This window comes from Terrapene carolina, unplaced genomic scaffold (genome assembly GCF_002925995.2).
Source record: "Terrapene carolina triunguis isolate 2854851 unplaced genomic scaffold, T_m_triunguis-2.0 Scaffold42, whole genome shotgun sequence".
Classification (NCBI taxonomy): Eukaryota; Metazoa; Chordata; order Testudines; family Emydidae; genus Terrapene; species Terrapene triunguis.
In genome coordinates, this window is record NW_020664393.1 from 5,415,974 (window position 1) to 5,428,745 (window position 12,772).

The 12,772-nt window shown below is 40.8% G+C and overlaps 1 protein-coding gene across 1 annotated transcript; it reads left to right on the forward strand.

The window, feature by feature from the left end:
• The first annotated feature begins 373 nt into the window (after window positions 1-373).
• ZBTB24 (zinc finger and BTB domain containing 24) lies at window positions 374-8,561 on the forward strand. The gene is made up of 3 exons (XM_026653715.2): window positions 374-812; window positions 3,235-3,316; window positions 6,252-8,561. Exons 1-3 carry the CDS (start codon window positions 770-772, stop codon window positions 7,054-7,056), a joined length of 930 nt encoding a protein of 309 aa, XP_026509500.2. The 5' UTR covers window positions 374-769; the 3' UTR covers window positions 7,057-8,561.
• The last annotated feature ends 4,211 nt before the right edge of the window (window positions 8,562-12,772 follow it).

Here is a 12,772-nt window from a genome sequence, read left to right on the forward strand (position 1 = left end):
CACATTCTGTATGTGTGAAACTGATTTTTTCTTCCTAAGTGGAGCACTTTGCATTTGTTTTTGTTAAACTTCATCCTATTTACCTCAGACCATTTCTCCAATTTGTCCAGATCATTTTGAATTATGACCCTGTCCTCCAAAGCAGTTGCAATCCCTCCCAGTTTGGTATCATCCGCAAACTTAATAAGCGTACTTTCTATGCCAATATCTAAGTCGTTAATGAAGATATTGAACAGAGCTGAACATTGAATCATGATCAGTTAGACTGTCATCTGATCACCAGAGATGAGTAGTAAAAGTAGTACCATCACTGTCTGTTGTCAATATTGTGCTTTGTGTTCTGCTACTCCTCTGGCTGAATGGTATTGATAGCTTTAAAAGGAGTCCAATTTTGTTTTAGAAAGATGGTGACTGGATAATAGGCATGTAAAGTGGAGAGGAACTAAGGAATCACAAAGCTCCAAAAGGAAAGTGGTAGATTCCTGATGGGGATCAGGAGTTAAAACAACCAGCGTCCTTTCTTCACTGATAGAATTAACTGGGGAAATGGAATAGAATAATGCTGCCATTTCTAGTGATGTGCAGCAACAGAAATAACTGGTGAATCGTTGTTGTCTTTATATATTATATTAAAGTGGTTATTTTACAGGGAAGTGCTTTAACAAAGATCACTGAAGAAATACAGGGGATCACTTATGCACTGACACTTTTTTTATTATTGCGACAAGGCCATTCATTGCCGGAATGTAACCACTGTCATCGCAAATTCATGGATGCAGCTCAGTTAAAGAAACATCTAAGAACACATACAGGTATATATTACACACCATTTTTCTTTCAAGGAATGCTAAGACCAACTTGTTGGCTGTGATGGGGTTCACATACCCCATCCCTGGTTGGTAGGGAGATATCCATTAAGTGTGCAGTGATGTCCTTGCTCCTGATGAGGAGCAATGCCCCCTAGGAATGGCCACAATATTTGTAACCAGTGCAAAAGAGAGGGTCATGTGGAGGCAGCCTGAAAGCAATGTCTACTATAAGATTGGCTGCTTTTCTCACAGAGAGACCTGCAGAAAGTGCTGGGAGGCTCTCCAGTGGTACAGTCCTGGGTGAGGACTGGGTCAGGCTGATGGAGAGCCAGGTGGTGTTAGGAACCTACTCACTGCAACCCAAGAACAGAGAAGGCTGCTCCCAGAGGTCTTGAGGGATGGATTATTTGTGAACCCTGTTGACCAGTACAAGTGTTATTTTTTATTATGTTATAATAAACTAGACTTCGAGCAGGGGAACGTAATTTGAAATACATAGGATGTATGTTGCTTGGAGAGTCGGAGGGCAAGCTGAGGCAGACTGACTCTCCCATGATGGTTAAGCATAACCTTCCAAGAAAGTAATTCATGCCTTAGCCCCATGGCATATAAGCCCCTGCCTTGGCCCCATGCCATTCCTGGAAGTGGCCAACATGTCCGGCAGTGGCTCCTGGGGTTGAGGTGGGGCAGAAGGCTCCGCTGCGCGCTGCCCTCGCCTGCGGGTACCACCCCGGACTGCGGGGGGGGGAGTCTGCAAGTGAGGGCAGCGCACAGAGTCCCTTGCCCCTCCCCGCCCCCCCCACAGGGGCTGCAGGGACGTAGTGCCGGCTGCTTCCGGGAGCGGCACCGGGCCAGGGCAGGCAGGCAGGGAGCCTGCCTTAGCCCCGCTGTGCCGCGGGGCGGATTGAAAGCCCTGATGGGATGGATCTGGCCCACGGGGAGTAGTTTACCCTCCCTTGATCTAGGCACTACAGAGAAATGTTATGTTACTTTCCGTTCACTTTCTTTGCTTTGCCAGTTTGTGACACCGTCTTGCTGCTATGCAGCTTTTTATCATTGCATTTAATCCCTCTGGCTAGCTCCATGTAAGAAAAGTAATTCAGTACACAGTAAAATCCCAGTTTACCCAAACTCCTGTTAACTGAAGTTCCTTTGTATTCCCTGGAGTTGGCACTGCTTCACAGTGGTCAAGGTGTGTTATGGTCTAGCTTAGGGGCAGGCAAACTTATTGGCCTGAGGGCCGCATCGGGTTTCGTAAATTGTATCAAGGGCTGGTTAGGGGAGGGGGTCGTGGCCCGCCCCGCCCCCTCCCACCTGTGGCCCCCCCCCCCCCCAGACTCCTGCCCCATCCAACCCCCCCCTTCCCTGACGGCCCCTCTGGGACCCCAGCCTCTTCCACACACACCCACTCCCTGTCCCCTGACTGCCCCCGGACCCCTGCCTCCCCATCCAACCCCTCCTCTCAATCCTGACAGCCCCCTTCTTCCTCCCCCCCGGGACCCTTGCCCCATCCAACCACCCCTTCTCCCTGTCCCCTGACCGCCCCTGGAACCCCTGCCTCTGACTGCCCCCTGCCCGTCCCATCCAACCCCCCCTCCTTCCTGACTGCCCCCCAGGATCCCTGCCACCATTCAACCCTCTGTTTCCCCCCCGACCACCATCCACATCCACACCCCCGCCCCCTGACCACCACCTTGAACTCCCCTGCCCTCTATCTAACCCCCCCACTCCCTGTCCCCTTACCGTGCTGCCAGGAGCACTGGTGGCTGGCAGCGCTACAGCTGCTGCCACTGCGCAGCACCGGGTCAGGCCGGGCTCTGCAGCTGTGCTGCCCCAGGAGCTCAAAGCCCCACCGCCCAGAGCATTGCGCTGGCGGCAGAGTGAGCAAGCTGAGGCTGCGGGGGAGGAGGGGACAGCAGCGGAGAGGCCAGGGGCTAGCCTCCCGGGCCAGGAGCTCGGGGGCTGGGCAGGACGGTCCCATGGGCCCACCCCTGGTCTAGCTGGAATGCAGCCTCTTTGAAAGCCATGCTTTCTCAAACTAGAAGCATAAGAATTTAAATTTGTTTATTCCTCAGTTAGCAAGCATAAATAACTTGCTTTTACACTTGTTAGTGTGCACAATGGTGATTTCTTAGAACTTACTGTAATTATGAGCAGGCAGTCTGACCTATTGGATAGAGCACGGGAGCTCTGAAGACATGTGTCCTATTCCAGGCTCAGCCACTGGTCACCTGGGTGACCTTGAGCAAGTCAGTTCACTGCTTTCCCTCAGTTTCCCCATCTGTAATATGTAGCTAATGATACTTAAAGTGCTTTTAGATGTACTGATGAAAAGAGCTATATGAGAGCCTGGTGGTGGTATTGATTATTACAGTAATTATAACTTATGAGTGTACAACAAACTATCTTTTTTTTTTTTTTGTAGGTGAGAAGCCATTTACTTGTGAAATCTGTGGCAAGTCATTCACAGCAAAAAGTTCTCTTCAGACTCACATCAGAATCCACAGGTACAGTATAGTTTTGCTGTTTATTTTGTAAAGCTATTTATTTAGGAAGTTTAACAGGTTTAAAATTCTTGCCATATAAATGTCAAAGATAAAACGATCATTACAACAGTGAACTTTTGTTTAGAGAAATATACAGTAATATAATGATTGGATCTCTCTATTTAACAGGTTGTTACCTTATTACAGGATGAGCATCTTTACGCTACCCAAGAAGTGCATGATTTTTATTAAATTGAGTGAGTCTCTGATATGCAACTTCTAATCAAGTAGCTGTCATATGGCTTATATGACACTAGTAACCATTGCTCCTTAGCTGCACTTACTTGATGTGTGGGTACTGATTGATTACTAAATGCTGTGAATAGCATGTATTTGTTTTTTATTAAAATTTATTAACCCACTTTTGTGCAGCATATTTGAATCAGTGTAAAATTTTGCAGATTTTAATGAGGAAATTAATCAATGAATGAGTCCTATATCATATTTTCATGGTGGTTTTTACATTTTGAAGTGTTAGTAGGTAGTATTATGATAACTAATCTAGGCATGCTGTAAGGCTCTCCTCTCTGACAGAGTATTTCCACTATAATTGATGTGGTAGTGGTGATGATGATTTAACCAGAGGAGAGTAGGAAAGTCTCTAAAGTACACTAGTGACCTTGTCATGTAGTTTTAATTTATCTGGGAAGTTTATAGGTTCTACAGAAAACCCAAGTAAGTTAGAGCCAGTAATTTAGGTTGCATTTTTTAGAATGGATGTGATTTCTTTCCTAGTACAGTATTACAAGTAACACCTACGATTTCTATAGCTGAGAGATTAGGTCGGGGGGGGGGGGGGATTCTTTTCAGTTTTATTTGGTACATTTGACAACATTTTGCATGACCAGTTTCACTATAGTCAGTTTCTCCTGTTGTATTTGTAGATCTCTCTCTCAGCTAAAGAGGAGAGAAAAAATTAAACAAAATGGGTACACCTGTGTTTTAAAAGTCAGGTGTTCTTGCGTATCACAGATCCCTTGTTAATTTGAGGTATCAGACCTTACACCTGAAATGTATGCCATGTATCATGACATCAATCTGCTTTATTTTATATTTCTTTCACTTTAAAATCACAATGTACTGGATTAATTTCAATAGTAAACTTGCATCACTGTTCAAATGACGGATGCACAATTTCTAATTTTGTATTTGATTACTGCATGGGTGTAAATGTTATGAAGGTTCAGAAACATTTTGCTTGTGGAAGAGGGTTTTAATGCTCATGAAATATGCCAGTTTAATTCTAGTGTTACTGCAATACAAATAAATATTTTTTTAAGGGGAGAAAGCTACTATTTAATTACCTCATAAGGGTGTTTTGCGGTTATAGTCATGTTTGCAAAGTATTCAAATACTGCTACGAAGAGCTCCATAGAAAAGTCTATAAATAAATCCTTGATATCAGAAATAGCCAATAAGGGTCTCAGTGCCACTTTTGAAGATGGGGTTGTGTGTGCGTGTGTGTGTAGCGTGGACACTGCAGGGACTGAAATGAGATCACCCGTTTATTTCACATAAGCAACTAAATAGCAGTTGCAGTAATGCATTTTGGTCTTCACTGACTTGAGCTGTATTCTAAACAGTGATGTATAAAGCTCTGTATCCTGTTGCTAATGTCCTAATCCTCCATTCTCTTGGAAACATGTTTTAATCTGATCCTGCCAAATTATTCTGTGAGATACTGCTGTGTGAAAGGTTAAATATGAAGTTTACCTATTTCCCATTGTTCTTGCTTTAAAGTTTGTCAAATTCCTTTGGAAAGCTTGAAGAGATTCCATCTAATATAGGGCAGGGGCTGTCTTTATTTTTGTGTATTTTATAGCATTGAGTACACTGTCAGCACTAGACAAATAGTGATACCAAAAAATTTATAGGCTTCTCTGAGAGCAGAAGCAAGTTACTACAATCATAACTGTTACTTGATCATTTTCCTGCATGGCTTCTGTTGAGTGTTTCCTTAAATTAATCCCTGTAGCAAGTCTATAGCAGAGTTTTTGAACATAATACCAGTTTCTGTAAAAATGTAAACTATTACATTTGGCCTTAAACGTTTGATATAGATTATAATGCCTTGTTGTAATCTTATGGTGTTCAGATATTAGTGCTTGTTTTGGCATAAAAACGTCAAAAGAGAAATTTTTAGGATTTACTGTGTGCAATCTGACCAATTTATTTCCAATGGAAGTGTAAATATTTCATGTTCTTTACAGTATTTTCAAATGTATGTTAAAATGTGCATTGTTTACATAGAATTCTGCTTAACACTTTAAAGCAAAAAATGCAATAAATTGTGGAGAAAATTAGGCAGAGAGCTGGGGGAAGGTTTATTGTAGGTAGACTTGGGGTGATAAACTGTCTTAAATTTTAGACTGATTTTTGCAGAAATACCTTATGATCAGCTTTCCTCTGTTTTTTTTTTTTTTAAAAGGAATTGTCAAACCCTGTTTATACGTTGAAGGGACAAAATAAATGCAAATTAAAATTAATCCTTAATGATAGATGCTAGTAAAGATATAAAATAGATGAATTCTCTTATCACTCCAGTTTTTATGTCCCCACCCCCTTCCCATTTTGTCAAACCAGGGCTTCATAAAACTGAAAACCTCAATATTTCTGTATGAAGGCAGTCCTGTTAACTCTTGAACGTGAACAAATTAGGGGAAACTTTATCACAGTATTGTGCAATTCTTAAAAGTAAAATCTAGAAAATGTAGCACTGAATATTTTTCTTACATGACTGCCTGTAAGCACTACAATAGTATAGCAGAAATTATTATTATTTATTATTAGTGGTGGTGGTATTGTATTTATTATGAGTCATATACCAGGTAATACCTTGCAGAAAGCAGTAGTCTCAGAATTAGTATTTCTGATTAAGTAAAATATTCTCTTACAGAGGAGAAAAGCCATATTCTTGTGGTATATGTGGAAAATGTTTCTCGGATTCCAGTGCAAAGAGGAGACACTGTATCTTACACACAGGCAAAAAGCCTTTCTCCTGCCCCGAGTGTAATTTGCAGTTTGCACGCTTGGACAATTTGAAGTCTCATTTGAAAATTCACAGCAAAGAAAAACAATTGCAAGAATCAAGCAGTGCTCCTAGCAGCAGCAATAGCTCAGAGGAGGTCAGAAACATTCTTCAGCTGCAGCAATATCAACTGTCCACATCTGGAGGACAAGAGATTCAGTTGCTTGTCACAGATTCAGTACATAACATAAATTTTATACCTGGTCATAATCAAGGTATTAGTATTGTTACTGCTGAGAACTCCCAAAATATGACAACAGGCCAGGCTGCTAATCTTACGCTACTCACTCAACCACCACAACAGCTGCAGAACTTGCTTCTTGCAGCCCAGCAGGAACAAGTAGAACAAATCCAAAGTATCAATATGATGGAGAACCAAATAGAGACTACACAATCTGAACAAATGCATGTCATCACTCTTTCAAAGGAAGCACTAGCACATCTTCATGCCCATCAGGGGCAAACTGAAGAACTTCATCTAGCAGCAGGAGCTCAGCACATGCAGCTGACCCAGGAACCTAGTCGTCAGTCTCATACTAACCAAGATGCAGTCCAGTCCCATCAAATTAGTGAAGAACAGAACCAAAATGTACACATTTCTGAATCGCATCCGCAATCTTTGTCCATAAACCACCCATCTCATGAGCATCAGATTCAAGGTCAGGCTTTTTGAAATACAAGTTAGCATTGCTTCCTTTTAAATACTTGTTTGCCTTCAGGGAACTGGGCTGAAGTGTGCTGTTCATTTAGGCAATGACCTATGCATATCACATTTCATTTGCTGCAGCAGATTATCTATTTGAAGTTGTATTTCTTGGTGATCTTGATGGATGGCTTTGTTTCCTTTATTTTAATCCATTTATTTTTAGGGTTTTATTACTCTAGATGTCTGTTGATCAACAAGCATGGCTTCTCTGCAGGGGTCAAAATGACTATTATCTGAACTATAAATGTCAAGGTAACCAATATTTTTTTCACAACATTGACACCACATGTCTTATACTTAATGAGCTTTGTCTCTCTATGTAAATATATAATTTTCAGTGTGACCATTCCCTTAAGTGCATTTTAATTCATTGAATACCAAATTTGCTCATGCTTTTGATTGAAATTGATGCACTCATAGACTGGCTCTGGTTCACTGTTTCTGTTTACTGTGTTGTACAATTCCTGCTCCCCAAACAAATGTTTAAATCAGTGCACTTAATATAGAGGCAATGAGATGCAGTGGCTAGATGGACTACTGGAAAGCTTGAGTGCTATTCTTGGTGCTGCTACTGACTTGTGTGACCTTGGGCAAGACACTTAACCTCTCAGTGCCTTAGTTTCCTCATCTAAAAATGGGGATAATGCTTAACCACCTTTGCAAAGCACTTTGAAGATCTTCTAATGTAAGGCGCTATAGATGTGCAAAGTGTGTGGTTGGGTTTTTTTTCCTGACAAGACAGTCTTAGTTTAGGAGCCAGTTTATATTTTAAAATCATTATTTTTATATTTTGAAAGCAGAATGTCACATTACTTTTAACAAGGTAATATTTGTTCTTTGTTGTGACTGAAACAATGAATAAAATCACTCCAGAACATGAGCTACAAAATGGCGCATCTCTTAACAGATTTTTAAAATAGTGCAACTTTTTGTTGACTAGATTAGATGTGTGCAGTTTACATTACTAATGCCTGACTTCTAGTGGAGAAGTGCTGAAATGGTATTGAAAAAACATCCCAGAAAGAAAAGCTGGGGAAGAGCATGGCTCTACAGCTTGGGGTTCAGTTACTAATGATCTGTTACTTAATGCACTGGTATGTAAAAATCCTGATTAAAATATCATATGGCCAGCTACAGCAGTTTGAAGGTTGAGGCTGAGGTTAAAAATGCCATGTGATTTAAATAGGTATCTCGTATTTCTAGTTTTAAACATAACAAAAACCAACTTCTGTCCTTAATATTTATATTGGATTTTTTTCAAAGGAAGTTTCCTATGTAATTGGCTGTATGCACCATTGGCTAGACAGAAAGCCATTGGTATGAATTTTCATTTCTTGGCGTTTGCTTTGTATCTGCAAGATAGTTTTCAGCTAGCTACTGAGAATGTGTTACTGTAATTTGGGTAAAAAGTATATCAGTTTCTCCACGGAGCTGTACCAGCTTTTAAGTAAGTTGATGTGAGGAGGGGAGAAACCAATTTTAATTCTAAAAATGGCTTAGCTATTTAACCTCCAACTGTAAAACTATTGTGTTGATTAACCTGATTCATTACCTAAATTCCCTCACAAAATGGAGAAATACTGTCTATATATGTAATGTAGAAAGCCATTAACAAAAGAGAAATAGAATATAATGTAACTGTAATCCAGAAGCTAAAGATTTTGATGTTGCAAGAACCTAAAAAAAAAAAAAATTAAACTATCTGTTTTGTCTGGGGAAAATATTATTTAACATTTAAATAATCTTTACATAGTAAAATAGTTCTGATTGTTATACCATTGCAAAATAAAATTTGAGTCTTAAATATTGCAGCATATATAAAATGCAAGTTTTCACTTTACAATTGTATGGTGCTTCCCCTAGAGAAGCATTAGCAACTTTTATAACCTACATTTCTGGTTTATTCAGGATTGAGTCATGCTTATTATTATGTAAATTCCTAAATGTTTTGCAGAGCAAACTGATCACAGTTTTCTGAGATTAAATTCTAGAAGATTGTATAATGAAAAAATGCTGGTTATTCAAGTTCAAGAAAGAGCATATATATTGAACTTTTTAATCTTTCAATTGGTGGCTAAAAAGTCACTCATGATAGTACAAACTTATGGTAGTGGTTACTAGATATTGCCCGCACAAGAAGAGGGTTTCATTTTTATTGCATACATTTCAATAATTTGTAAAACTAAGAACTGAGAAGGCTATGAAAAGACCACCATCTGTGGATAGCAGGACAATGATTCTCTTTAATTTTGCTTTGTCTGTTGCTTTAAAAAAAATTGCTGTCAGTCCTTTTTTTCTGCTAGTTCCTGAGGATGGGAATCCATGTTTTGCTCATTTCCTTTAATTCTACCTTTCTCTTTACCACTAATTTTTTAATAGTAATTTCCACCCTGGAAAGAAATTAGTACAACTTACTGCGTGTACGCCTGAATCTTTTTGAAAATAATGCCTAATGCATTTGACTCTTGGACCTGGAAAAAGCCCCTTTAGCTTCAGCTCTCAGTTCAGAGTGACTCCCTGGTTGTACCTGGCTAATGCATCAGGTAGAGTGGTTAAAAAACAAATTTCTCCAATTATTTCTGCTGTCAAACTAATACTTTTTTTTATGTGACTTAACTACCTTACATATTGTTCAGTCTTGGTAAAAAGTGAGAGAGACTTGCCATGTTAAGATGAGTTTTTGGTTTTGGGATGTTGTCAGGATAATATTCCCATAATTAAGGTAAATGCAATATGCATAGTTACCACACTAGTGCATAGAAGATCAGAATTCCGTTTTGAGATTCAGGTCTCTGCTAAAACCACTCTAACTTAAGCTTTTGTTTTGTCATTATTTTCACAACTTTGCCTCGTTAAAGGGACACAGTCAGATTTTATATATTTTTTTTAATGTCCTTACATGTGATTACAGGTTCAAGCCTTTCACCAAGAATCAGTCCTATACAGCTCAAACACAGCTGGCAGTAGAAGATGCCTGTTGCTTTTACTCAGTTTGTAAAATATCTAGCACGCTTGGGTGCTATGTAAATAGTAATACTTGTACTGGTAGAGATTGTCCTTCAAATTTCAAGTTTTTAAAAAAAATTCTTCTCTTCATCTTGGAAAACTCTCCAGGTAAAAATTAAATATAAAATGGAGCTTTCACTGTTCAGTGTGTATTTTCTACTAATTTGCCACTACAGTCCGTGCAACAGTGGCACAGGAGAATCTCTTTAATATCATGGTCAAAACAAAAAGGTTTCAAGAATATTGTGTGTGTGTGTGTAGTTCCATTTAGGAACACAGAAATTACCATATCAGAACAGAAGGCCCTCTAATGCAGCATCCTGTTTCCAACAGTGGGTAGTACCAGTTGCTTCATAGGATTGGGTACAAGAACGGGATAACCATCCAATTAATGAAAGTTTCATCCTAACCTCCATTATGTAGAGGTTTGCTTTTAAAACTCTGGTATTCTTGTTTACTTATTCTTCCTTTTGTAATTCTGGATGTTCTTGTTACCTATATAAATGACCAGTTTGTTCTTGAATCCCACCAAGTTCTTGACTTCAGGGATATCCTATGACATTGAGTTCCACGGGCTAATTTTGTTGTCTGAAAAAGTATTTCAGTTGAAATTTGTTGCCTGTCAATTTCATTGACTGTCTTCTTGTTCTTGCATTATAAACATCTGATCTACCTTCTCTCTACTTTTCATTCTTTTAAAAATAAATACTGTACAGCACAATTTCTTCAGTATCCACAAAGAAGCAGGTTGCCAAGGGAAATATTTTTTTGCATAGATTTTTATTCCAATAAACAATTCAGATCTATACCTTACTATGAATAGGCCTGCAAGACAACGAATGCCAGGTGTGCCATTCTCCATTCTGGAAATGGATCATTGAAATGTATTGAGCTGAATTTTTTTCCTGTCAGTCATCCTGATTTAACATTGCTATTTGGCAAAGTGCTGAAATGCCATTGAGGTGACCACAGCGCCGGAAGAGGCTGGCGGTGTTGCCAAGATCTAGACCTCCTGCTGCTGGACCTATCTGAACGATAGGACTCCACCTCAGACTCCGAGGTCTCCGAAAAGGAAGACCACGGAAGAGTGGTACTGGGTGGTGCCGGGCCTCTGAGTATTAGTGCAGTCTCCCCACGTGGGCGGCCAGCACCGGGGAATGGCACAGCGGGGATGGGGAGTGGTGTGACCTCATCGCCAGCTTGCCCCTAGATTGGATAGGTGGTCGGGTTATCACTGGTGCCTCGTCCCTCCTTGGAGAAGGTGGTGCCATCAGGTGAATAAGGTCCTGCGCCGCCTCAAAAGTCTCTGGAGTCGAGGGGAGTTGAATGTCCTGGTCACGATGGTCCGGAGAACGGTAGTGGGCTGGACTCAACTGGACTTCTTGCAGGACAGTAGTCAACAAGCCCCTGGGAGGCACTGGGCCCGAAGTAGACTGGATGGGCTGAGCCCTCCCTGCTTCTGGCTCCTTAGGCTTAGGAGGGAGAAGAGCACCTCCTCTCCTGCCTCTTTTTTTCCTGGGACACTGGGGACAAAGATTGGTGCCTGCCAGAAGTCTTATGTTCGGCGCCGTGTCAGTGCCAGGAGTCCTTAGCCTACTTTCTTGGTGCCAGCTCGCGCGCCATTTGCACCAGTGTGCTGCACACACATAAGGAGGCATTCGGCATGGGCTCTGCCGACCCGGGATCAGACTGTGGATGGAGGGCTGCTTCCAGGAGAAAAATTCCGAGTCTCTGCTCAAAATCCTTAAGGGTCCTCAGCCGAAACCCCTTACAAATGCGGCACTTGTCCTTTTGGTGACTCTCGTCAAGGCACTTAAAACAAGAAGTGTGTGGGTCACTTGATTGGAATGGACATGAACAACACATCTTGAAGAACAACAGTTATGAAGAAGGTGAGTAGCTATTGTTTACTTCCTGTAATGCAGTTATCTATCTTGAAATTACAGGAAGACCTTCAACACCTTAGAAACCTCCAGTAAAAGGTAGAGATGGTTTAAAAAAAAACTGGATCTGTTTCTAAAATAATACTGAATTGAAAAAGTTAGACTGCAAAGTTGAAGCGTTGCACGATTTTATATACTAAATTAACTATATTGCAACACTTAAGCTTAAATGAGGATAGGCCGGAGCATCAGCCATATCCACCAAGCTTTAGCCTCGCTTGGCTGAAGACAGGTTTGTTAGATTAAGTTTTTAGAAGGATGCATCAGTTCGTGGACATACAAAAGGAAGACTTGTGTAATCTAAACAGAAGCACAATTAGCAAATGTGTGCAAATTTAGTTTTTAATATGCTATTGAATGCTAAATTGGATCCCTCCTTAAGTTTCATTCTTGAATATATTCCGGATACCAGGATGTTACCTGATAACAAGGCAGCGTGGTTCCAGTGTGCAGCTTTGGTCAATAAAAGTGAATCCTGCAGAAATGGAAACGTCGATTCCCACCAAATATTGATCTGTGGCTGTTATATGGCTAACCTAACAAATAATGGGGGGGAGGGGAAGGATAACTCAGTGGTTTGAGCATTGGCCTGCTAAACCCAGGGTTGTGAGTTCAATCCTTGAGGGGGCCGCTTAGGGATCTGGGGCAAAATCAGTACTTGGTCCTGCTAGTGAAGGCAAGGGGCTGGACTCGATGACCTTTCAAGGTCCCTTCCAGTCCTAGGAGATAGGATA

Excerpts from the sequence above, each read along its gene's own strand:
- ZBTB24 (XM_026653715.2), top strand. The coding sequence starts at position 770 with ATGGATGCAGCTCAGTTAAAGAAACATCTAAGAACACATACAG. Across the intron at positions 813-3,234 it reads ACATCTAAGAACACATACAG|GTGAGAAGCCATTTACTTGT; the intron begins GTATATATTACA and ends TTTTTTTTGTAG. Across the intron at positions 3,317-6,251 it reads ACTCACATCAGAATCCACAG|AGGAGAAAAGCCATATTCTT; the intron begins GTACAGTATAGT and ends ATTCTCTTACAG.